This window comes from Paralichthys olivaceus, chromosome 12, assembly GCF_024713975.1.
Source record: "Paralichthys olivaceus isolate ysfri-2021 chromosome 12, ASM2471397v2, whole genome shotgun sequence".
Lineage (NCBI taxonomy): Eukaryota > Metazoa > Chordata > Actinopteri > Pleuronectiformes > Paralichthyidae > Paralichthys > Paralichthys olivaceus.
The window spans coordinates 23,996,745-24,023,688 of NC_091104.1; the positions used below are offsets into that span (position 1 = coordinate 23,996,745).

The 26,944-nt window shown below is 41.7% G+C and overlaps 7 protein-coding genes across 7 annotated transcripts; 4 read left to right on the plus strand and 3 right to left on the minus strand.

Annotated features, from left to right (window-relative positions):
- Positions 1-935: 935 nt before the first annotated feature.
- Positions 936-1,774, minus strand: LOC138412422 (histone H1-like). Its single transcript, XM_069536270.1, has one exon. The coding sequence runs from the start codon at positions 1,613-1,615 to the stop codon at positions 992-994; it is 624 nt and encodes a 207-aa protein (XP_069392371.1). The 5' UTR covers positions 1,616-1,774; the 3' UTR covers positions 936-991.
- Positions 1,775-4,358: 2,584 nt separating this feature from the next.
- On the plus strand, positions 4,359-4,740 carry LOC138412348 (histone H2B). Its single transcript, XM_069536061.1, has one exon. The coding sequence runs from the start codon at positions 4,359-4,361 to the stop codon at positions 4,731-4,733; it is 375 nt and encodes a 124-aa protein (XP_069392162.1). The 3' UTR covers positions 4,734-4,740.
- Positions 4,741-12,718: 7,978 nt separating this feature from the next.
- LOC138412355 (histone H2A) lies at positions 12,719-13,256 on the minus strand. Its single transcript, XM_069536073.1, has one exon. The coding sequence runs from the start codon at positions 13,131-13,133 to the stop codon at positions 12,747-12,749; it is 387 nt and encodes a 128-aa protein (XP_069392174.1). The 5' UTR covers positions 13,134-13,256; the 3' UTR covers positions 12,719-12,746.
- On the plus strand, positions 13,257-14,093 carry LOC138412352 (histone H3-like). The gene has a single exon (XM_069536070.1). The coding sequence runs from the start codon at positions 13,257-13,259 to the stop codon at positions 13,869-13,871; it is 615 nt and encodes a 204-aa protein (XP_069392171.1). The 3' UTR covers positions 13,872-14,093.
- A 5,024-nt stretch (positions 14,094-19,117) lies between these two features.
- On the plus strand, positions 19,118-19,492 carry LOC138412358 (histone H2B). Its single transcript, XM_069536076.1, has one exon. It carries the CDS (start codon positions 19,118-19,120, stop codon positions 19,490-19,492), a length of 375 nt encoding a protein of 124 aa, XP_069392177.1.
- A 3,502-nt stretch (positions 19,493-22,994) lies between these two features.
- LOC138412248 (histone H3) lies at positions 22,995-24,057 on the minus strand. Its single transcript, XM_069535699.1, has one exon. The coding sequence runs from the start codon at positions 24,044-24,046 to the stop codon at positions 23,636-23,638; it is 411 nt and encodes a 136-aa protein (XP_069391800.1). The 5' UTR covers positions 24,047-24,057; the 3' UTR covers positions 22,995-23,635.
- A 318-nt stretch (positions 24,058-24,375) lies between these two features.
- On the plus strand, positions 24,376-25,555 carry LOC138412469 (histone H2A). Its single transcript, XM_069536408.1, has one exon. The coding sequence runs from the start codon at positions 24,394-24,396 to the stop codon at positions 24,778-24,780; it is 387 nt and encodes a 128-aa protein (XP_069392509.1). The 5' UTR covers positions 24,376-24,393; the 3' UTR covers positions 24,781-25,555.
- Positions 25,556-26,944: the final 1,389 nt, after the last annotated feature.

Consider the following 26,944-nt stretch of genomic DNA (forward strand, 5'->3'; position numbering starts at 1 on the left):
ATGTGTCTAATTTAGAAGTTTAAAATTTTATTCTGAAAGATGTGAACACACCTACACAGGGCTGTTGTCAAGGTGGAGAGAACAAGTCAGGATAGGGTTGGAGAGGTTTAGATACAGAGGTAAAGAGATTATGATTTGAAAGAAACTCTTTTAAATCTGAAAAACTAAATTGCTATTGAGCAATCACATGTGAGCACTGGGTGTAAATGACTATATGTGGACACACCCAAGCAGAGTCATAGTCAAGATTTGAAAAACAATCTTCAGGTGGGAGTTACTTAGATTTACTTCCACACAAGATCTGTTGATATTTACATGAAACAAATTAACTTAGTGTTTGAATCATTAGATGAGAATAAAACAGGAGCAGCTGACCTACTGGAAAACAAAGCTTCTGACAGGACATGTAGGAGACTTCATCATGGTAGTGGACGGTGTTCTGGTTCTCATATTGTAGTGCAGCGCCATCTCTTGGAAACCGGATGTTACTACATATTCTCATGCATAGTGGACATCGACAATTCTAAGCAGCTCAAAGTCAATAACTGACTCATTCTTATGCGTTTACTAAGATAAATATACAGTAAGACAATACATTCTACACAACCAAATATGACAAATTAATACTTGTTAAGAAGAAAATCTAAATTATAAATATATGATGTAAAGCTGAAATCGATGTACATGATGTTGCACAGTGTGTGTGTGGGTGTCAGTAGTAGTCTGCTTCTCCTTCAGTGTCTAAAGATAGTTTAAATGTATTTGTATTTGATGTATTTGACATTAAATAACTTGACATTGTAACAAATAAATATTGAACATGTTTCTATCTAACTCGACTCTCTTTAGTTAAGAAGTCAGTCTCTACATATGTGTTGCCAGTGAGTGACAGTGGCGATGTTTGATGAGGAAGCAGCTCTTTGTGGATAGACGTGTGTGGCTCTTAAAAGAGCCTTTTAGCAGGATGAACATGTTTCACAGTGAGGACAGCTCACTTCTTCTTGGCTGCTGTCTTCTTCACTTTGGGTTTGGCAGCCTTCTTCGCGGGGGCTTTCTTGGCTGCAGGAGCCTTTTTCGCCACCTTCTTGGGGCTCTTGACTGCCACCTTCTTAGGGCTCTTCGCCACCTTCTTGGGGCTCTTGGCTGCTTTCTTGGCCGCTGCTGGTTTCGTCGCCTTCTTCGGGGACTTTTTAGCGGCTGCTGGCTTCTTGGCTGCCGCTGCTTTGGCCTTTTTGGCCGCTAGGGGTTTCTTGGCGGCGGGCTTCTTCACTTTGAGAGCAGCCTTCTTGACCGGCTTCTTCGCCTTGGGCTCCACCTTCTTGTTGATCTTGAACGAGCCGGAGGCCCCGGTTCCCTTGGTCTGGACCAGAGTCCCCTTGATCACCAGGCCCTTGATGGCGGTGTTGACGCGGGACTTGTTCTTCTCCACATCGTAGCCTCCGGCAGCCAGAGCCTTCTTGAGGGCGGCCGCTGACACGCCGCTCCGCTCCTTGGACGCGGACACGGCTTCGATGATGATCTCCCTGACGCTGGGGCCGACCTTCTTCGGTTTCACAACCTTCTTCTTGGCCGCTTTGGCCGGGGCGGCGGCTGGAGCTGGAGCGACTTCTGCCATCTTTGTCTCTGAGTTTAGAACAACGAGGAACTATCGGAGTGACTGACAGAACTGATGAGGAATCCCGATCGGGAGGCGGTACTTGAACACACCATGAGAACCGTGGAGACTCAATCCAGCCGTGGCTCGTGTGTGCAGTGTGAACGCCGAGACACTTGTGTTTTCTCTTCACTGATAAACGAGTGAAACATCAGTGGGTGAGCGGTGCTGGAGGCTGACAGTGAGGAAGCAGGTAGCGGACTTGTGTGTCTTCATATTGAAGTCATGAAGAGCTCTGATGCTCTCTGCATTTTGTCGCTGGAGCCTCCAAACCTCACCCGTTCACCGCGGTGAGCAGCGCTGCTCGGCGGCTTTTCCCACTCGTTTCTCTCCTAAAATGACTTGAAAAGCACCACAGCTCCACCAACATCCGTCTCCCAGCTGCTCCACATGTTTGTTCAGAGAGACCGAGTCAAAACAAGCACCTGCTGATGATCCTTTGGAAGAAAGTCAGGTTATTGTGCAGGCAGCAAACACACCGCTGATGGCCGAGGCTCATGGTGAAGTGGAGCCAGACTTTCTATCAGAGCCGTGAACGTTTCATGCTGAGGATGCTGGAGAGTCATTCTATCATTAGAGCTACATTTCATGTCCATGGGTTGGATCTGTCAATTTGACTAAATATTAACTTCAAACTATGATCTCATTAATATTGGGCCACATTTCTCTTTCATTTAATACAAAAAACTCAACAGGTTCCATCATTTATTAGAAAATGTGTATGAAATACTGGAATTTGCATTTTTTCTGCTGTCCATTTTAGTAAAAAACTAATCTTCATTTAAATACTATGCTGCAAGTGTTTGTTTATTACGTTCATCATTATTTATGCAAAATAATCATTAAACAATGACAAAGGTTTATCAAAAACTATTTGTCTCATACATTAAATTATTCCCTTTGTGTGTTTCAGATACATTTCTGTCAAGCTGTCAGTTTGATAGCTATTGATCTACAGATCAAATAGTCTCAGACTTTTATAGCCAGTAACATATTCATATTACAAATGAAGACCTCAGTCTCAACAGACACTCAAGTGTATCCAGAATATACACCCTCAGGGACAATCATGTTGGATGCTCTCACCATTCTTTTTTATTTATTTTGTGAATTGATAGTCATCAACTATATCAGGAATTAGTTGAGGTCTTGTTTAGACATTTAGCTGCTCCTGTTTCATGGTCCTGATGTTGTGCATGCTGGATCACTGTCATGTTTACTGGAGCACTTTAATACAATGCAGGACTTTGTCAATGTTTTTATTAAAATCTGTGTGACTCTTTTGAATCATGTCTATAATCACACATGTGACCAGACACACACAGCACTGCACTTTTAAAACCTGATTTTAAAAGCATAATGAAAAGTACCTTCAGAGCTATTGTATATGACTACAGTACTTCTACTTTTCTATTCATTGTGTGTATTTCTAACTTGTCATTACTCCTTCCACTGTATTTGTTTCATGACACTATTATCTTATAAATGTGACTCTTGTACTTTACTCTTCCATTAGCAGGAGCTGCAGATGTTAACATTTAAATCAAGTGTAGTGTGCAGTCTGGGTTAAAGTCAAGTTTTGACCAAAGAGATTTCTTCCACCTGGGAGTTTTGCCTCCCCACTTTGGCTCATGCTTGCTCTGTGTGGAAAGAGTTGGAATTAGTCTTTTTTAAGATCTTGCACTTTTGTGCAGCTCCATGAGACAACTGTTTGAGGTGATACCATGCTATATGAATACATTTGATTGATTGATTGATTGATTGATTGATTGATTGATTGAGAGTCTCCAGGGACTCTTTACACCCTGGCCATGGATTGTTTAACCGGATGCTGTCTGGGAAGTTGCTCATGTCATTAAAATGCAGAACCAATAGACTGAGGAACCACTTCTATCCATGGGCTGTCAGAACACTGAACTCAAAAATGAATTGTTATACTATCCAACCACAACTTCCTCTTTTTGCAGTATTTTGTATAGTTTTAACATGTTTTTCCTGTAAACATGTTCATTTTTATTGTTATATTTATTCATTGTTTTTAATAAATGCTCCTTTCAGTGGTAGCTGCTGTAATTTTGCAATGCTTCATTGTGTGATGGCATTAAAGGCATTCTATTCAATTCTGTTCTATCAACAGAACCAATAAATCCATCGTCATTAGCAGACTCATCACACAAAGCCTCTTGATACAAACTTCCAGCAGTGTTCAGATCACTGGACTTTACTTGTGTATCACAGGAATGTGGGAAAATGTGTCGCCTTCAAGTTTATGTCCATTCACACAGAGTGTATTATGCAGAAATACTAAATGATCAGTCATTTGTTAGGAATGACTGCAACAAGAACACATTTCTATTAGTCTTCTTTGAGATAATAGACATGATGTCTTTATCAGGTCGCTTTAGTTCAGATAGTTTGAAATGATACTAATGTGATACTAACATCAATAATAAGAACATATATAGTTTCAGACATCATGCTTTTCTTAACCCCCCAAATGTTCCAGTTCATCTCTACAGTTCAACCTCTGTCAGCAGCAGAATAATGGACTCTGGACATGGAGACACGCCCACTGCTGGTACAATGACGATCAACATTCAGCCAATCGCAGAGAGGGAACAGCACAGTAACTTTACATGTGTTGTGTTCAAATACAGCCTGTTCACTGAGGACTTCATTCATTTGATCGAGTTATATCGTGAAGATGCCTGAACCAGCGAAGTCCGCGCCCAAGAAGGGCTCCAAGAAAGCGGTGACGAAGGCCCCCGGTAAGGGCGGAAAGAAGAGGAGAAAGAGCAGGAAGGAGAGCTACGCCATCTACGTGTACAAGGTGCTGAAGCAGGTCCACCCCGACACTGGGATCTCCTCCAAGGCCATGGGCATCATGAACTCCTTCGTGAGCGACATCTTCGAGCGCATCGCCGGTGAGGCCTCTCGTCTGGCTCATTACAACAAGCGCTCCACCATCACCTCCAGGGAGATTCAGACCGCCGTCCGCCTGCTGCTGCCCGGTGAGCTGGCTAAACACGCCGTGTCTGAGGGCACCAAGGCCGTGACCAAGTACACCAGCTCCAAGTAAACCACTCTGGAGACATCACATCAAACCAACGGCTCTTTTAAGAGCCACACACTTTCTCTATGGAGACAAACTGTCCTGACTCGAACAACATGTGCACCAACACTCAAATAGCCACTTTACAGGAATGTGTTCTTGTTGCAGTAATTTTCCACAAATCACATCACAACGAGTGAATTCAGTGATTGACTCAGTGTTAATGGACATGACAACAAATATATGATTAGAGACATGAACTTGAAATTGATATATTTTCCCACTGCTGGAACTTTGTGTCAAGAAAACATATTTTGTGATGAGTCTGCTAATGATAATGGATTTATTGGTTCTGTTGATCAGATCATTTGTTAACTTATTTAGATGGTTCAATCACTTAAAACTTTAAATGAGTGAAGAAAATCATTAGATATTTCACACATTGAAAGTCAGGACATTGATATCTCCAGTATTGTTATTTCAAACAGTGTCTGGGTTAGAAAGACATGCTAGGACTGTTGGGGAGGAACAACACAGCCCTCTGAGTGCAGAGTGTTCTTATAGAGAAGTTAATGCTGGGAAGGAGCCATGAAGTCAAGGAGGATTACAGGTGTTTAAATAAAAAACGTTTTTTATTCAGATAAAGGAAACATATTTTCTTTCATGTAGTACAGCAGGATCTGTGGGTTTTAAGAAATGAATCAAGTTCCACTCCACCACCCATCTTATGACTGTGGTCCAGTCTGCGTCCTCTTTCTGGACAGTCACATAAGAACATGATACTTTACCAGTCTGAGATAGTGAAGGTTCAATATCCATATTAGAGTTAAGGTGTAAATGTGGATATGAATGTTGTGTTTTTATTCATGTTGGATGGAAACTCACTACAGAGAGAAACTGAATCAAATTGCTTTCATTCTTGTGCTAACCTGGTTTATATATGGTTGATTATTCATGGTTGATCATTTCTTCATCAATGATCAGCACTGATTGTCTGTGGTTCTCTGGAAGAACTAGTGATGAGTGTTGAGCAGAGGATGTGAGCTCTCATTGACTCAGTGTGTGGCTCTTAAAAGAGCCGTTGTGTTGTTGAGCTGTTCAAAGTGAGTTTATCCACCGAAGCCGTACAGAGTGCGGCCCTGTCTCTTCAGAGCATACACCACGTCCATGGCGGTCACGGTCTTCCTCTTGGCGTGCTCGGTGTAGGTGACAGCATCGCGGATGACATTCTCCAGGAAAACCTTCAACACGCCGCGGGTCTCCTCGTAGATCAGACCGGAGATACGCTTCACTCCGCCACGGCGAGCCAGGCGGCGGATGGCGGGCTTGGTGATTCCCTGGATGTTATCACGGAGAACTTTGCGGTGACGCTTTGCGCCTCCTTTACCGAGACCTTTTCCTCCCTTTCCTCGTCCAGACATTTCTCTTCAGTCAGATGAGCTCTAGTCAATAGTGTGATCCGCGGGAATCACAGCTATTCATAGCTAGCATGAGGACGTGGTAGAAGACAGAGGTGGACGTATTCCCCCTCTGTGGATCCGCTGATAATAAACTCTATGGTGCGCTAGCGCCCCCACAGGAGCAGAGGTTGGATGTAGGACGGTAGATATTAAGGTCTGACACTTGACCAGTTTTGTGGAACAGTAGAACTGTAGCACGTTCCCGTCAAGTAGGAATAGAGTCTGTAACAAGCTTGGTTAAAGATAAGAGTTACATTAGGACTGATTAGAGAAGTATAACACAAAGCACATAGAGCACCGAGGGAAATGGTTCAGAAAGCTGCTGTGCATGTCTCCCCATGTCTGATGAACCATCAGTGGTTCTCACACTACAGTTATGGTCGGTAGATTAGGCTCCAAAGCAGAGGGAAGAGTTTTAATGATTAGAAAAGTAGATGTTATGGTGACCTCGATATCATCTAAACAACCAATATAAATATGTGTAAAATATTGATACTTCAAATATGTTTTTTCTACACATCTAAAACAGCCTGGGTCCTGGGCATACACTATGCATCCAGGTCATTGAAAATAAATCATGAAACATTTATTTGTACACAGATATCTCACATGCATTAAATGTGAAGCCAAAAAATGAAGTTACCTATTTTTTTTTTACTTAGACACATTAAACATTGAATGGTGTCAAAATGACCCCAAGGACAATAGGAGGGTTAAAATGAGAACAAATACATAACAATATCACAATGAATAGGACCAATTGACTATATAACTGTTTGTCTTTGTCCATGTCCCTGAAACAATGTGTTCAAGTTAGTAGTTTAAAATCATACTCTGAAATTGTGTAGCTTTTGTGAAATGTGGTTTTGATTGTATCTCCAAGTGTGTGAACACATCGATGCAGGGCCATTGCCAAGGTTGGAAATAATATACAACAAAAATGATACATAAGTCTATCCTTGGTCCTTGGTCAAAACTTGACTTTAACCCAGACTGCACACTACACTTGATTTAAATGTTAACATCTGCAGCTCCTGCTAATGGAAGAGTAAAGTACAAGAGTCACATTTATAAGATAATAGTGTCATGAAACAAATACAGTGGAAGGAGTAATGACAAGTTAGAAATACACTTAATGAATAGAAAAGTAGAAGTACTGTAGTCATATACAATAACTCTGAAGGTACTTTTCATTATGTTTTTATAATCAGGTTTTAAAAGTGTACTGCTGTGTGTGTCCGGTCACATGTGTGATTATAGACATGTTTCAAAGTAGTGACACATATTTTGATAAAAACATTGACAAAGTCCTGCATTGTATTAAAGTGCCCCAGTAAACATGACAGTGATCCAGCATGCACAACATCAGGACCATGAAACTGGAGCAGCTAAATGGAACTCAACCGTCATCCCGAACAACAGTGCATGTAGCTCTGTCGGCATCTGAATGGTTTGGATTCCTCAATAAACACTTTGCACAGTGAAGTTTACTGTTGTTCCCCAGAGGAGCGTAACTCTGGATCAATTCTATATGAGGCTCCAAGTGTTTTTCTGATTTTTCAACCTCTTCTCAGGGTCTTCTTCAGTGAGCTAAAACAGCTTTGGTTCTATCATGTGAGCTGAGGTTGTAATGTTGGTCATGATTTGACCATTGGACCAGTTCCTTTAACTCATGAAAACCCTGAGATGCAATTGAAAGCATCAAACATGATTGTCCCTGAGAGGATGGACTAATAAAGCTTGGATATAATGTTTGGTCTTGACCAGAGAGCAGACAGATTTATTGTTATCTTTTCAACTTTGTCTTTGCTTTCCTACCTTTGTGTCATGAGTTTAAAACTGAGATGAACAAAACACTGTTGTTGTTGTTGTTTTGCTATGAGCTTGGATGGGGTGTTAGGAGGGATGAGGGATATTGATCATGTTTTATTGTAGATATCATGGAAAACACTTTGTTTTATATTGTTTGTTTATAAAGTACTAGGTAAATGAAGTATGTTTAAATGGATACAAATCCATGTTTACAGGCTAATTTACCCACAGCAATCTACACAAACTCAGACTGCACACGTGTGTATATTCTGGATACACAGAGTGTTTGTTGAGACTGAGGTCTTCATTTGTAATATGAATATGTTACTGGCTATAAAAGTCTGAGACTATTTGATCTATAGATCAATAGCTATCAAACTGACAGCTTGACAGAAATGTATCTGAAACAAACAAAGGGAATAATTTAATGCATGAGACAAATAGTTTTTGATAAACCTTTGTCATTGTTTAATGATTATTTTGCATAAATAATGATGAACATACTATACAAACACTTGTATCTTTAAAATGAAGAACAAAAGTTTTTACAAAATCGCACAATAGGAATAACAACAAATTCCTGTACATCATACACATTTTCTAATAAATGATGGAACCTGTTGAGTGTTTGTATTAAATGAAAGAGAAATGTGGCCCAATATTAATGAGATCATTGTTTGAAATTAATATTTAGTCAAATTGACTAATCCAACCCATGGACTTGAAATGTAGCTCTAATGATAGAATGACTCTCCAGCATTCTCAGCATGAAACGTTCACGGCTCTGATAGAAAGTCTGGCTCCACTTCACCATGAGCCTCGGCCATCAGCGGTGTGTTTGCTGCCTGCACAATAACCTGACTTTCTTCCAAAGGATCATCAGCAGGTGCTTGTTTTGACTCGGTCTCTCTGAACAAACATGTGGAGCAGCTGGGAGACGGATGTTGGTGGAGCTGTGGTGCTTTTCAAGTCATTTTAGGAGAGAAACGAGTGGGAAAAGCCGCCGAGCAGCGCTGCTCACCGCGGTGAACGGGTGAGGTTTGGAGGCTCCAAATGATCAAGGGGACTCTGGTCCAGACCAAGGGAACCGGGGCCTCCGGCTCGTTCAAGATCAACAAGAAGGTGGAGCCCAAGGTGAAGAAGCCGGTCAAGAAGGCTGCTCCCAAAGTGAAGAAACCCGCCGCCAAGAAACCCCTAGCGGCCAAAAAGGCCAAAGCAGCGGCAGCCAAGAAGCCAGCAGCCGCTAAAAAGTCCCCGAAGAAGGCGACGAAACCAGCAGCGGCCACGAAAGCAGCCAAGAGCCCCAAGAAGGTGGCGAAGAGCCCTAAGAAGGTGGCAGTCAAGAGCCCCAAGAAGGTGGCGAAAAAGGCTCCTGCAGCCAAGAAAGCCCCCGCGAAGAAGGCTGCCAAACCCAAAGTGAAGAAGACAGCAGCCAAGAAGAAGTGAGCTGTCCTCACTGTGAAACATGTTCATCCTGCTAAAAGGCTCTTTTAAGAGCCACACACGTCGATCCACAAAGAGCTGCTTCCTCATCAAACATCACCACTGTCACTCACTGGCAACACATATGTAGAGACTGACTTCTTAACTAAAGAGAGTCGAGTAAGATAGAAACATGTTCAATATTTATTTGTTACAATGTCAAGTTATTTAATGTAAAATACATCAAATACATTTAAAATATCTTTAGACACTGAAGGAGAAGCAGTCTACTACTGACACACACACACACTCTGTGCAACATCATGTACATCGATTTCAGCTTTACATCATATATTTATACTTTAGATTTTCTTCTTAACAAGTATTAATTTGTCATATTTGGTTGTGTAGAAACATATTTATTGTCTTACTGTATATTTATCTTAGTAAACGCATAAGAATGAGTCAGTTATTAACTTTGAGCTGCTTAGAATTGATTATGTCCACTTTACATGAGAATATGTAGTAACATCAGGTATCCAAGAGATGGCGCTGTCCTCCAAATCTGTGAACCAGAACACCGTCCACTACCATGATGAAGTCTCCTACATGTCCTGTCAGAAGCTTTGTTTCCCAGTAGGTCAGCTGCTCCTGTTTTATTCTCATCTCATGATTCAAACACTAAGTTAATTTGTTTCATGTAAATATCAACAGATCTTGTGTGGAAGTAAATCTAAGTAACTCCCACCTGAAGATTGTTTTTCAAATCTTGACTATGACTCTGCTTGGGTGTGTCCACATATAGTCATTTACACCCAGTGCTCACATGTAATTGCTCAATAGCAATTTAGTTTTTCAGATTTAAAAGAGTTTCTTTCAAATCATAATCTCTTTACCTTTGTATCTAAACCTCTCGAACCCTATCCTGACTTGTTCTCTCCACCTTGACAACAGCCCTGTGTAGGTGTGTTCACACACTTGGAGCTCACGTTAAAACCAGAGACTGTATATAAAGATGGGCGTAGTGTCCGTGACGTCACCCGTTGGTTTCTGAAGAGTGAAAATGAGGCTCGCAGTGGGCGTTTCACCCAGCGCCATCTTGCCGGTGTCTGACTCCTCCTAGTTCCTGGCTAACCCATAAATGGGCAAAGAGGAGGCGCGCGAGTGGACGCTGGGTGGGCCGAGTGAAGACTCACAACTGAGCCACTCCCACAGAGCTTATCGTTACCTGGTTAGCTCAGGCTAAGGAGCTAGGCTAAATGCTACCCGCGACTGCTAACCGGCTAGCGCTGCGGTGTTGTTGCTGGGATGGTCGAAGTCGTAACATCGAACCGAGCAGAGGTAAGTTACCCTGAAACTTTACAACAAGAAAACCTATTGATGTATCTATTATCATTATCACACTACATATACTTACAAGCCTCAAGTGGTTTTTGATGTTATTGTGGTAACTTACCGTTTATTTAACACGTCTAATGAACAGTTTGAAGCAAGTTAACTACTTTTATTAAAGGCTTGTGTTTTGTCATTTAATTGTAATTTTAATGAGTTCATATTAATAAGCTGCATGTGTAAGTTGCATGTGATACAGACTTGTATAACCGCCATTACTATTACAACCTCTTATTTTAGCCTGTTATAGAATTCACAGTGAATTAGACTCAGTGCAGATGTGATTATAATCTCCGCACACCACTGTTGTAAACAGTTCTGGTCAACATGATAATAATATTGATTCAATTTCTATATGATTTGATGAACTTTAGATACAAAGTGTTGTCTTTTCTTTTTTGCCATAAGAGACAGAACACGGTCAGCATAGCTGTGTTCCTCAGGTTCGTCCGTCCCTAATAAAATGACAGGAAACATAAAGTGATGGCATTATTGCAGAGCTGAGCGTTATTTTCAAACAAAGTCTATGTCCTTATATTCTGTGGATATTCAACAATGTATTTGAATATGGTTTGGGATTAAACAGTGTACTACAAAGACAATGAGTGTGCAGTATGGAGTTCTTTCACAGTAAAAATATTGGATATATAATGTAATGCATCATGTGCAATAATTTGCTTTAATTGTTAGCAAGTTATGAAAACAGGTCTATACCTGGTAGGTAAACTGTTCATTCATAAATAAAGTCCAGCTCAACAAGTTTCACACTACAGCAGCTGCACTAACGTTATTTCTGAACCAATAATCTAATAAAACATTATTACTGAAGTTACTCACAGTAACGTAGTCAAGCCAAATAGTTTGGCGAGCTGAACGACTTTACATAACGTTAAATATCTAACTTGGTGGAGATCAGTCACTAAACACACAGTCAGTAGGTGTGTTCACACACTTGGAGCTAACGTTAAAACCACGTCTGACGAAGGCTACTAACTTTCAGAATATAATTTAAAACTACTAAATTAGACACATTGTTTCAGGACCATGGACAGAGCAGTTAGTTGTGTTTAGGTGCTGTACTTCAACAGTTTGTTTCTCTGAATGGATGTTGTGGAGCAGAGCGCAGCCGCTTTACACTTCAAGTCTATGTGGAAACAGGCTACACATTTAAATACACACGTAGGGGAGAACAGAGTAAGATGAATCAGTCAGTCACGCAAAGTGAATTCATCATGTTCATAACCTCAAAATAACTGTTGATCTGAGTTACTGTGTGAACCAGTTTTGTGAAAATGGTGCATGTGGGATAAATTGAGCAATTGTGTCATTGCTCACTGAATTCTTACACACATACAAACTGTAAAAGTGTATGTACGTGTTACAATGTGTATTTAATGGATACCTTGTTGGCTAATGTCATGTTCGAGTCACACAAACATGTTGTAACTACACAAAAGTACATGTATACATACATTATTTCTGTATCTAGCACAATAAGGTCAGAATTTAACCCTTACTAAAATGTTTGAGTAACATGTTGAACAACAGTAAACAAACATGGTTTTGCTTAAAACGTTTTTGCCTTTGTTAAATTGATGGAATATATTTTGTATCAGTCATCAGTCATGTGGCACCATTTACCCATAGAGGACTCAATTTACCCATCACTTCAACTTGAAATAATTTGTCAAATTACTTTTTTATTATTATTATTTTTTTTATGAATGGATCACTGTCCTGAAACAATAATAATCACGAGTCTTTATTTTCCATGGGTACCCACCAACCTGAGGTTTATATAATAACTTCTGTTTGAAACAAATACATTTCTGTTTGTTGAGTAATTGTGTATTGTACAAGTTGGTGGAGGACATGAGGAGACTTGCTCTTTACCAGAGGTGAGTGTGTGGCTCTTAAAAGAGCCTTTGTGTTGGTGGTTTCCAGCAGCTTCGCTTTACTTGGACTTGGCGGCCTTCTCGGTCTTCTTGGGCAACAGAACAGCCTGGATGTTGGGCAGCACGCCGCCCTGAGCGATGGTCACTCCGCCCAGGAGTTTGTTGAGCTCCTCGTCGTTGCGGACGGCCAGCTGCAGGTGGCGGGGGATGATACGGGTCTTCTTGTTGTCGCGGGCGGCGTTTCCAGCCAGCTCCAGGATCTCAGCGGTCAGGTACTCCAGCACAGCCGCCAGGTAGACGGGGGCGCCGGCACCGACGCGCTGAGCATAGTTGCCTTTACGCAGCAGTCTGTGAACACGACCGACGGGGAACTGGAGCCCAGCGCGGGACGAGCGGGTCTTTGCCTTCGCTCTGGCCTTTCCGCCTGTTTTGCCTCTTCCAGACATTTTCAATTCGTTTCCTGAAACACGTCAAGAGAAACTGCGGCAACCAGCTCGAACCCTAGTTTATATATCAGCGGATCGCGCGGGAGCAGAGAAGAAGCCTCCAGCGGAGCAGGGGAGGGCGTTATGCACTTTTCTCCAATAAGCAGCGGGGACTCAGGCGGTGGGTCGCTCCTTTCGGCGGCGCTGAGCTCCAGGAGGAGCCTCTCACCAATCAGGACCCGGGGATCTGAAACCGCGTCACCATTTCACGACTGGCTCCGTCGTTTAAAAGCAGAGTGTCGCTGCTCTACTTCACTTTTTCTCCCGATCAGAGAAAGAAAACATAAAATGGCAAGAACCAAGCAGACCGCTCGTAAATCCACCGGAGGCAAAGCCCCCAGGAAGCAGCTGGCCACCAAGGCTGCGCGTAAAAGCGCCCCGGCCACCGGCGGCGTGAAGAAGCCTCACCGTTACAGGCCCGGTACCGTGGCTCTGAGAGAGATCCGTCGCTACCAGAAATCTACGGAGCTTCTGATCCGCAAGCTGCCCTTCCAGCGCCTGGTCAGAGAAATCGCTCAGGATTTCAAGACCGACCTGCGCTTCCAGAGCTCCGCTGTCATGGCTCTGCAGGAGGCCAGCGAGGCTTACCTGGTCGGCCTGTTCGAGGACACCAACCTGTGCGCCATCCACGCCAAGAGGGTGACCATCATGCCCAAGGACATTCAGCTGGCCCGCCGCATCCGCGGAGAGAGAGCTTAAACTGCTACTGCTGCTGCTCCACTCACGATAACAACGGCTCTTTTAAGAGCCACTTCACTGCACTCAAGACAAAGCTCCTCCGCTGCTCTCACTAGTTACTGACTGATCATAGCTCTAGAAGCTTTCAGCACCAAATAATCACCAATATACGTGATGTTGCTCATGACAGTCATAGCATTTAATTCATTAAATTAAAAGACTAATGTGAATAAACAATTTCACTTTCAATCACACTCTAGATCTGTCACACCATTTATTAAATTTACAATTACAGACCACACTGATTCTGGACAGACATTCTATTATTGTGTTGATCAGATAACACTGTAAACATATGTCAATAATCAACTCCTCTGACATTTCATTCACAGCCATGTGTCAGTACAACAGAGGAACGTTATCATAAGTTCACTCACACTGTTGATTCAATGATTACTGTAATGAAGGGGGGAGGGATCTCGAAACAGCAAAAGTGTAAAACAGAATAAGAGTGATTATATATTGTTTACATAAGGAGCAGAGGTCAGAAGGTGAATTGACACAGATAAGAGATCTGCACCTGAAAGAATAAAATACAAACAAAACAAAATAATCAAATTAAAATACATGTTTCTGAACTAACTGAGTTAAAAAGAGGGGTTGGGGGTCTTAATAATGAGATTATTAATGTAAGTGAGCTGCCATTTCAGTGACTGAGGTTACGACAGCAAGACAAACTGTGCAAGACGCCCTTGATCTGATCTTCCAAGATGAGGAAGCAGATATTGATTTGAAGGAGGATGTGTCAGAGCAGGAAGACAACATGGAGGAAAACTACAATTGCAGCCGTTCTGATGACGACATTTATATCTTCTGACATATGACATTAAAAATGAAACAATATTTCTTACCAGTCATCTTCTGTCCGACCATTATAATTAAAATAAACTATTGACAACACTGATCCTGGACAGACATTCTATTATAGTCATGTTCATCTAATAATACTGTAAACAAATTAATTCCCCAGACATTAAATTTGCTGCCATCTGCCAGTACAATACAAGAAAGTTATCAAAACTTCACTCCCATAGTTTACTGAACACACAGTCATAGCTCTACTGATCCATCTATTCCTCTAACTCTGAGAAGCTACAATTTCATGAGCTTCTTTACAAATACAATTATAACCACAAGGGAAAACATCCACCACCTCCTCCCCATGAATAACACACATCACTGATTCTTGAGACATGGGACAAAACACGTCCAACAATTCAACCTGCTAATGGACTTAAAAATATTTTCAATTGTAGATGGGACTAATAATATAATTTAATCTGCTCGGTTATCACCTTCAATTTAATCATTATATCAAATCTATGACACTAACTCACTTCCCACTGCAACAGTAAATAATTAAACAGCATAGCAGTGATCATATATGGTTCATGTATAAAATTCCCTGCTGGAGCACGGTCGACCTCATAGCACATCACTTGTGTTCTGCTGTAGAGAACTTGTGCACATGCACACAGCTCGTGTTTAGTAGCAAACTTACCTAGAGAGTAGTTCACTTCCTCCTCTGGCAGGTCTGTTCAGCAAAGTTGTAAAACATCCTTGTTTGAACAGTGTGTGTCAGTGACATTGTGAGTTATCATCAGTTATATCTGATGTTGTGTTTCATTATGACACTGGTTGTCAATATTATACTTTGTTTAGAAGCTTGTGTGATAATTAGCATGCTATTAGCTTCACCCAGGAGGTCCTGAGCTGAGTGAATGTGCAGGTGTGTACCCAGCTCATATGCTACACCTTGTCATTTAAGTTAGTGCCTGTTTGTTTAGTCAAGTGTTAACTTTCGATATAGCCTGTCATAATGCTGTATCATTTGCATGCACTGTTCCATTGTGGACAAATTGTGCTGTAACATCAGTTTGTTAAGAAATTATCAATAATGTTTAATTGCTCATTTTATCATCAATCATCTGAATAAGCTTATTGTTAACAAATGATCAATGATCAACTGAACCAATAAATCCATGGTCATTGGCAGAGTCATCACACAAAGCCTCACACATTTTCTTGCTTGATACAAACTTCCAGCAGTGTTCAGATCACTGGACTTTACTTGTGTATCACATGAATGTAGGAAAATGTGTCACTTTCAAGTTTATATCTCTTATCTGTTTTGTTTTAATCACACACAAAACAAGAAAATAAAGTATAAGTATCAAGCAGAAATAAGAAAACACTTGGTGACAGTAAAAGTTAACTGGAGCAGTTGTGTCTCTCCAAAGTCTGCAGACAACAGTAATCATCAATAATAAACACAGGGTAACAAGTGAAGAATCCAGTCTCTACTGGGTAGTGCCTCCCTTTGCCGTCAAAACAGTCACAGTTCTTTGTGCCATTGATTCAACAAGATGCTGGAAACCTTCCTCTGTTATTCTGATTCATGATGACTTGAACAAAAACGTTCTGCAGATTTATCAGCTTCACACCGTGCTGCTGATTGTGAATAAAGAAGTTAGTAATAGAATTTGTAAGAATTTGTATCTGTGCTGGTTCTTAGGACTGATAAAGTCCTAATAATAAATGATTTCAATGTTCATGTTTATCTCAATAACAGTCTTCATCATATAATTAATTAATAGATTCAATTTCACTGTAAATGTAATTAAACCAACTCACTGTTTCAATCACACTCTTGCTCTTGTTCTGACATATGACATAGACATTAAACATCTAATAATATTTCCCACAAATCTTTTTCTGTCTGACCATTTTAATTTACAATTATTAGCAACTCTGATCCTGGACAGAGATTTACCTAAAGGGCTATTTTAGTAGTCAGCAACAAACATGACATACTTGAAACATACACTTGAGTAAAAATTGTATTATTCAAGTTTCCTGGAGGTTTTAAATTGCTGTGATTAAAATGACTCAAACGATGAGATGAGTGAGTAAACTTTTCACATTACATGGGATCATTGCACTTCATACATTATGATTTATAGTTATTCACATATTCAGTTTTATTAGTTCTCTCTGTAATCATTCTGTAGCAGTATAATGTTTGTTGCATTCGACACAGACTGGTTGTGATTGTTCTCGGAGCTGGTTGTTGCTTGTGACCAGGGGCAGATGTGGCCGCTCTTCAATGTGTTGATCTGAGGCTCTGGGGGAGTTGCATGTTGTATTGTTACTGTTTAAATGAAACCTTATTATCTACCGTCCTACATCCAAAGTCCTGTGGGGGCGCTAGCGCACCAAAGAGTTCATTATCAGCGGATCCACAGAGGAGGAATACGTCCACCTCTGTCTTCTACCACGTCCTCATGCAGCCTATGAATAGCTGTGATTCCCGCGGATCACACTATTGACTAGATCACATCTGACTGAAGAGAAATGTCTGGACGAGGAAAGGGAGGAAAAGGTCTCGGTAAAGGAGGCGCAAAGCGTCACCGCAAAGTTCTCCGTGATAACATCCAGGGAATCACCAAGCCCGCCATCCGCCGCCTGGCTCGCCGTGGCGGAGTGAAGCGTATCTCCGGTCTGATCTACGAGGAGACCCGCGGCGTGTTGAAGGTTTTCCTGGAGAATGTCATCCGCGATGCTGTCACCTACACCGAGCACGCCAAGAGGAAGACCGTGACCGCCATGGACGTGGTGTATGCTCTGAAGAGACAGGGCCGCACTCTGTACGGCTTCGGTGGATAAACTCACTTTCAACAGCTCAACAACACAACGGCTCTTTTAAGAGCCACACACTGAGTCAATGAGAGCTCACATCCTCTGCTCAACACTCATCACTAGTTCTTCCAGAGAACAACAACAACAATCAGGGTCTGAAGATAGATAGATTCTTTATTGATCCTAATGGAGAATCAAGCTTCCGGTGGCAGTAACATACATTGAACATACACTAGACTTGACTTATGCATTAGGGTTAACTCATAACACAGTAATCATACACAAAGTGCCTGAGATTAATGTACATTTAAATGTGTACAGAGGAATTAAAGAAACTAAATTAAACAATTGAAGCACAATCAAACTTTGACAGAGAAAATAAAACATTTGCATAGGATTTAAATATATACAGAGGAATTCAAAATGTGTAGGGATATTAAATATTTGCAGAAAATGTGCATAGAAAATAAATATTAAACTGTTAATGCTAATCATCTATATAAAAACTAGAAGGTAACTATAGAAATAAAAATGTTTTATGCAACCTTAAACTACATTCAAAATATGAAGTGACCATAGAAGATTGACATAAATGGGGATAAAGGACTGTGTGCAGTTAAATTAGGCTGTAAACAGATGAATGAAATGAATGAATGAATGAATGAATGAAAGTCCCAGTCACAGCATGTAGCAGAGGTTGATAGAATCATGATCTTAGTGCAACGTGAGTGTTCAATGTGGAGAGTTGAATCTCTTGATGTGATGAAACTGGAGACAGACTTGTGAAGCTGTACTTTACTGATCTCCTCACTGATCATCATCAACCACACATACTTCCTGCTTCTCACTCCTGTGACTGAACTCACCAAGAGGAAGCCAGAAAGGCCACAGACTGAGGTGAAAGAAGTGCAGATGCAGGTTCAACACTTACTAATGAAGCTAAATAGTTTCATGTAGAAACACACACATGTAAATAACTCAACAGTCAACATTGTAAACATTTATGTAAATTAGAATAAATACATGAATCAACTTAACTAAGGTGTTGGGGACAAAAAGAGAGAGACTGGAGGGAGACCAGGAATACTTGTGTAACCATCACATTTAAGCTCCGTCAGACTGGTTGTTATAATGAAGACAATAATTATATTCAGTTCAATCTAAATGAACAGATTAATAAACCTGAAGTTTAACTGACTTGGTGTTTTACTGTGACGATCAAGTGTTCCCTTAATATTTAGAGCAGTGTGTTTATCAGGTCGCTTTAGTTCAGATAGTTTGAAATGATACTAATGTGATACTAACATCAATAATAAGAACATATATAGTTTCAGACATCATGCATTTCTTAACCCCCCAAATGTTCCAGTTCATCTCTACAGTTCAACCTCTGTCAGCAGCAGAATAATGGACTCTGGACATGGAGACACGCCCACTGCTGTTACACTGACGATCAACATTTAGCCAATCACAGAGAGGGAACAGCACAGAAACTTTTACATGTGTTGTGTTCAAATCCAGCCTGTTCTCTGACGACTTCATTCATTTGATCGAATAATATCGTGACGATGCCTGAACCAGCGAAGTCCGCGCCCAAGAAGGGCTCCAAGAAAGCGGTGACGAAGGCCCCCGGTAAGGGCGGAAAGAAGAGGAGAAAGAGCAGGAAGGAGAGCTACGCCATCTACGTGTACAAGGTGCTGAAGCAGGTCCACCCCGACACTGGGATCTCCTCCAAGGCCATGGGCATCATGAACTCCTTCGTGAGCGACATCTTCGAGCGCATCGCCGGTGAGGCCTCTCGCCTGGCTCATTACAACAAGCGCTCCACCATCACCTCCAGGGAGATTCAGACCGCCGTCCGCCTGCTGCTGCCCGGTGAGCTGGCTAAACACGCCGTGTCTGAGGGCACCAAGGCCGTGACCAAGTACACCAGCTCCAAGTAAACCACTCTGGAGACATCACATCAAACCAACGGCTCTTTTAAGAGCCACACACTTTCTCTATGGAGACAAACTGTCCTGACTCGAACAACATGTGCACCAACACTCAAATAGCCACTTGACACTAATACTGGAACTGTGGTGAATTCAATCATGGTTCAATTTAATACTCATGGTTCATATTGAATTAGTTTTATTGTCCAGTGTCCCAACGCTCTGAATCATTCACACAATATATTCATTGGTTCTGTTGATCATGTATCATTCCTTAACAATCAGTGTGTTCACATGACTTGCAAACACATTGATGATTAAATTAACAATATGTCAAATGTTGTTGCTACAGATCATCTAAAGGACAAACCGGTCTGAGGCACGTCTCTATATTTACTGATTCTTCTTCTGGCTCTTAGTTATGCACAGTTACGTGCATTACCGCCACCAACTGGTCTGGAGTGTGGACACAAAGACATCATTCTTGTGGAATACAAACCCTGTAAGTCTTACTCATATCAGCTTTGCTTTTGTAATACTAGATAAATTCGACAGGTGTGTGAATACGTGGTACTGTTCAAAACCTTCAGAGGGACAAAAACAGCAGCTGGGGATGACAAGATGGGTTCCCTGGCCTAAAGAGCCATGTTGATAATAATAACAATGTTGATATGCTGCGGTAAAAGTGTTGTCATCCCCACGCTCTCTAATATGGTCTAACACCGTAACATCTTCCTGGTACTGCCTGTGAACATGTTAAACACTTCTGGGCAGTACTGGGAGAAGTACGGTGGTAGACTCACAGTTTTCAGGATCTTGACCACAGCATTTCTTCTGACTGTCTGAAAGGTTAGTCTCTACAGTTCATAAGAACACCATGACACTCCAGCAGGAGGTGAGTCACCATGTCTGTAGCTGTCAGCTCCTGTGCTGCTCCACACTCATCTCCTCAATAAGTGTCTGAAAACATAAACAAAGGAGAAACTCAGATAAGGCTTTATTATTAGCTCTATATTATGTTGGTTATATGATAAGGTCAGTTATTAGGGGTTATAGGCTGCAATGTTTCTTGTATCCCACATATGCAAAACAATAACAACATATTCCTGTAACATACAGTATTTCTATAATAATTGTTCAGTGGTGTCTCTGAGGTTTTACAGTCAGTGGCTGACGTGCACTGCACAGCTCATGTTACAGTAACATTATTCACTAAGATGTGCACACAGAGCTGTGGTATGAAAACACTTGTGTTGTATTGTTCTTGTTGATATCAAGCAGACCATGTAGTCATATAATGAAAACATAAAACCTGTAGCTTCAATCTGCTCCCAGTGGTCCAGTGTCTCCTCCTCCTCACGGCTGCAGCTCCAGGATCTCCTCCTCTTCTCTTGCTCACCTCAGTACAGAACTCAAGTGTTTCAGCACGTAAACAGAGAAGACAAGTGTCTCCTGCTAACGCCATCTCCCTGTTATACGAGCCTGTGTGCTAACATTAGCCAGCATCAATATTGTTAGCCTGCATTAGCATTCAGCTAATTCAGCTACCTAATGTCAGTAATAAAGCACTACCACAGCATGTTAACACATTGTCTTCACGTAAACTATTAACTACAGTTTGCATTCAAAATAAACAGGTTACATTAATCAATATGTATCGATCTATAGACACTGCAGAGAAGTCAGCTCAGTGAGGTCATCCAGCATTTTGACGCATGAGGGCCACCGTAGCTCTCCTCACGCTCAGGAAGGGAGGGGGGAGTGAGGAACACCAAGTTTGATATGATGTTACCAGCTTGTTACACACTGAACCTTTAAATGAGGAAGTTAACATTTGACTACACAAACAGGCACTAACATAAATGACAAGGTGTAGCATATATATATTTGTAACCAATGTATTGCACATGAATGATTGAACCCTTCTCTGTGGACCTGCTGTTTTAGATGCAGTGGGAAGAGAGTGAGTGTCATAGATTTGATATAATGATTCAATTGAAAGTGATAACTGTGCAGATTAAATTATATTATCAGTCCCATCTACAATTGAAAATATTTTTAAGCCCATTAGCAGGTTGCAATGTTGGACGTGTTTTGTCCCATGTCTCAAGAATCAGTGATGTGTGTTATTCATGGGGAGGAGGTGGTGGATGTTTTCCCTGGTGGTTATAATTGTATTTGTAAAGAAGCTCATGAAATTGTAGCTTCTCAGTGTTGTCAATAGTTGTACATTAATAATGGTCGCACAGAAGAGGACTAGTAGGAAATATTATTTCATTTTTAATGTCATATGTCAGAAGATATAAATGTCGTCATCAGAACGGCTGTAATCGTAGTTTTCCTCCATGTTGTCCTCCTGCTCTGACACATCCTCCTTCAAATCACTATCTGCTTCCTCATCTTGGAAGATCAGATCAAGGGCGTCTTGCACAGTTTGTCTTGCTGTCGTAACCTCAGTCACTGAAATGGCAGCTCACTTGCCTTAATAATCTCATTATAAAGACCTGTAATTTCAAATACATGGATTGCAATGTATATATTTATTGGATTATTTTGTTACATATTTCATGCTTTCAGGTGCAGGTCTGTTATCTGTGTCAAGTCACCTTCTGACCTCTGTTCCTTATGTGAACCATATATAATCACTCTTATGCTGTTTTACTCTTTTACTGTTTCGAGATCTGCGAGATCTGCCCCCACCCTTCATTACATTGATCATTGAATCAACAGTGTGAGTGAACTTTTGATAACGTTCCTCTATTGTACTGTCACATGGCTGTGGATGAAATGTCAGGAGTTGATTGTTGAAAGATGTTTACAGTGTTATCTGATCTAGAGTTGTGACGTTCACGAACGAACCAAATCTTTTGTCTGGCTCATTAACATGAACGATGGGAACTGAGTCGCGTTTGGTTGGGAGCCGTTCTTTTTTTTCTCTCTCCCTGAGTTCACACCTATGGTTCACAGTTGCTCACACAAGCTCCTCCAGTGAGTGAGACGGAGAGAGCATGGGGAGGAGCACCTAAGCAACAAGTTCACGTTGTGCATGCTCCCTTCATGTGAGGGCCTCAGTGAAAAACAAAGAAAAAAAAAAAAAAAGCGAGTGCTTCTGAGTCTGCAGTGCAGTGAACAGCAGCCTGAAAGAGGGGGAGGACCGTCCGTCGTCGTTCTGCAAAATGAGCCCAAGGAAAAGGAGCAGCATTTAGATGCACTTCTCGCTTGAGGCAGACAGAAAGGCTAAGTGCTATATTTGCCAGAAGTTAATTTCATTGAAATTTGGATCCACAAATAATTTGCACAGGCATTTTAAAACTCAACACCACACTGTTAAAATCTCAGTGAGGAGAGAGCATGACTCTGACGATGAAGTGGAGAGTGCCTGTACTTCTGCCTCCGCATCAGGCAGACGCAGGTGTTGCATGAATAACACAAGTCAAAGTAGTTTTACACACATACACACACTTTATACAAAGGGTAAATAGTGACATTACTGTCAACTCAGAGGGATATAGCAGTGGAATATTTACAATTAATCCATATCAGACTTTAAAATCTTGTCCACACGTGTCAAATGAAGCCATAATCAATATTTCAGAATAATTCAAACTGAAATATTGGTGGGAAATCTGAGTTCAAAATTGGTCTGATCCAAATCTCAGCCCATCATTCCTCCCTGTGATGATTTCCAGGATAAAATGAATTAACCCAGGCTGGCTTCTTAAAAGTGAATTAATATAAAAATGAGCCAGTCTTTTAAATGGCTCTTTGAAATGACCAGATCCCAAATATTCAGCTCCCTCCAAAGATCCATAAATCCCATCTCTAATCTGATCAACACAGACAATAATAGAATGTCTGTCCAGAATCAGTGTGGTCTGTTATTGTAAATTTAAAAAATGGTCTGACAGATCTAGAGTGTGATTGAAAGTGAATGGTTTATTCACATTATTTGTCTATTAATGAATTAAATGCTGAACTATGAACATCATTAGCAACATTACTAATATTGGTTGATTATTTGGTGATGAGAGCTTCTACATCTATGATCAGTCGGTAAGTAGTGAGAGCAGCGGAGGAGTTTTGTCTTGAGTGCAGTGAAGTGGCTCTTAAAAGAGCCGTTGTTATCGTGAGTGGAGCAGCAGCAGTAGCAGTTTAAGCTCTCTCTCCGCGGATGCGGCGGGCCAGCTGGATGTCCTTGGGCATGATGGTCACCCTCTTGGCGTGGATGGCGCACAGGTTGGTGTCCTCGAACAGGCCGACCAGGTAAGCCTCGCTGGCCTCCTGCAGAGCCATGACAGCGGAGCTCTGGAAGCGCAGGTCGGTCTTGAAATCCTGAGCGATTTCTCTGACCAGGCGCTGGAAGGGCAGCTTGCGGATCAGCAGCTCCGTAGATTTCTGGTAGCGACGGATCTCTCTCAGAGCCACGGTACCGGGCCTGTAACGGTGAGGCTTCTTCACGCCGCCGGTGGCCGGGGCGCTCTTACGCGCAGCCTTGGTGGCCAGCTGCTTCCTGGGGGCTTTGCCTCCGGTGGATTTACGAGCGGTCTGCTTGGTTCTTGCCATTGTATGTGTTCTCTCTCTGATCGGGAGGAAAAGTGAAGTAGAGCAGCGACACTCTGCTTTTAAACGACGGAGCTTGTCGTGAAATGGTGACGCGGTTTCAGGTCCCCGGGTCCTGATTGGTGAGAGGCTCCTCCTGAAGCTCAGCGCCGCCGAAAGGAGCGACCCACCGCCTGAGTCCCCGCTGCTTATTGGAGAAAAAAGTGTAGAACGACCCCCCCTGCTCCGCTGGAGGCGTCTTGTCTGGTTGGTCTGGCATGAACCGTCCCGCGCGATCCGCTGATATATAAGCGAGGGTTCGAGCTGGTTGCCGCAGTTTCTCTTGACGTGTTTCAGGAAACAAATTGAAAATGTCTGGAAGAGGCAAAACAGGCGGAAAGGCCAGAGCGAAGGCAAAGACCCGCTCGTCCCGCGCTGGGCTCCAGTTCCCCGTCGGTCGTGTTCACAGACTGCTGCGTAAAGGCAACTATGCTCAGCGCGTCGGTGCCGGCGCCCCCGTCTACCTGGCGGCTGTGCTGGAGTACCTGACCGCTGAGATCCTGGAGCTGGCTGGAAACGCCGCCCGCGACAACAAGAAGACCCGTATCATCCCCCGCCACCTGCAGCTGGCCGTCCGCAACGACGAGGAGCTCAACAAACTCCTGGGCGGAGTGACCATCGCTCAGGGCGGCGTGCTGCCCAACATCCAGGCTGTTCTGTTGCCCAAGAAGACCGAGAAGGCCGCCAAGTCCAAGTAAAGCGAAGCTGCTGGAAACCACCAACACAAAGGCTCTTTTAAGAGCCACACACTCACCTCTGGTAAAGAGCAAGTCTCCACATGTCCTAATCTAACTTGGAAAATACACAAGTACTGAACAAACAAGGAACAGAAGTTATACCTCAGGTTGTTGGGTACCCATAGCTGATAAAGCATGTGATTAGTATTGTTTCAGATTTACACTCTATGGGTAAATGGTGCCACATTAATAACTGGTACAACATATTCCATCAATTTAACAAAGGCAAAAACGTTTTAAGTAAAACCATATGGTTGTTTACTGTTGTTCAACATGTTACTCAAACATTTTAGTAAGGGTTAAATTCTGACCTTTTTGTGTTAGATACAGAAAGAATGTATGTATACATGTACTTTTGTGTAGTTAACATGTTTGTGTGACTTGAACATGACATTAGCCAACAAGGTATCCATTAAATACACATTTTAACACATACATAAACTTTTACAGTTTGTCTATGTGTTATAATTCAGTGAGCAATGACTCAATTTATCCCACATGCACCATTTTCACAAAACTGGTTCACACAGTAACTCAGATCAACAGTTATTTTGAGGTTATGAACATGATGAATTCACTTTGCATGACTGACTGGTTCATCTTACTCTGTTCTCCCCTACGTGTGTATTTAAATGTGTAGCCTGTTTCCACAGAGACTTGAAGTGTAAAGCGGCTGCGCTCTGCTCCACAACATCCATTCAGAGAAACAAACTGTTGAAGTACAGCACCTAAACACAACTAACTGCTCTGTCCATGGTCCTGATACAATGTGTCTAATTTAGTAGTTTAAAATTGTATTCTGAAAGTTGTGAACACACCTACACAGGGCTGTTGTCAAGGTGGAGAGAACAAGTCAGGATAGGGTTCGAGAGGTTTAGATACAAAGGTAAAGAGATGATGATTTGAAAGAAACTCTTTTAAATCTGAAACACTAAATTGCTATTGAGCAATTACATGTGAGCACTGGGTGTAAATGACTATATGTGGACACACCCAAGCAGAGTCATAGTCAAGATTTGAAAAACAATCTTCAGGTGGGAGTTACTTAGATTTACTTCCACACAAGATCTGTTGATATTTACATGAAACAAATTAACTTAGTGTTTGAATCATGAGATGAGAATAAATCAGGAGCAGCTGACCTACTGGAAAACAAAGCTTCTGACAGGACATGTAGGAGACTTCATCATGGTAGTGGACGGTGTTCTGGTTCTCATATTGTAGTGCTGCGCCATCTCTTGGTTCCCTCGTGTTACTACATCTCATCACAGTGGCACCACTCGGAGAGCATGAGTGCTCAGTGTGAGTCAGATGCTGTGATCTCATCATCTCTGCCACATTTCTCTCGTGTCACCCCAACCAGTCGAGGCAGATGGCCACACACACTGAGTCTGGTTCTAGAAGTGTATTTCTGTTAAAGGGGAGTTTGTTCTATTCTCTCCACAGTCGTCAGTGTTTCTCATTGTGAGAACCGTTGGGTTTCTCTATAATTGTGTACGGCCTCTGTAAAGTGCCCTGAGATGTTATTATTCTGTGCTATACAAATAAAATAAAATATCAATAATGTATGTGAAGAGTCTGTCAGGATCACATATCACAATCAGAAAATCTAATTGTAGAAATATATGATGTAAAGCAGATATTGTCTAATTTCTAAACAGCTCACCCGCAACTAAGTAAGTCTTTCTCATGCTATATATATATACACTCTTTAAGAAGAAGACAATCTCAAGTATAATTATATGATGTAAAGCTGAACATCATGTTGCACAGTGTGTGTGTGTGTGTGTGTGTGTGTGTGTGTGTGTGTGTCAGTAGTAGTCTGCTTCTCCTTCACAGTGTGTTTTAAGATGTTTAAAACGACTTGATAGTACTTTGATGTATTTGACATTAAATTACTTCTTAATCTTGACATTGTAACAAATACATATTGAACATATTTTGTGTGTGTGTGAGAGTAGTAGCCTGCTTCTACTTCAGTGTCTAAATATCGTTTAAATTAATTTGTATTTGATGTATTTAACATTAAATAACTTGACATGGTGACAAATAAATATTGAACATGTTTCTATATAACTCGACTCTCTTTAGTTAAGAAGTCAGTCTCTACATATGTGTTGCCAGT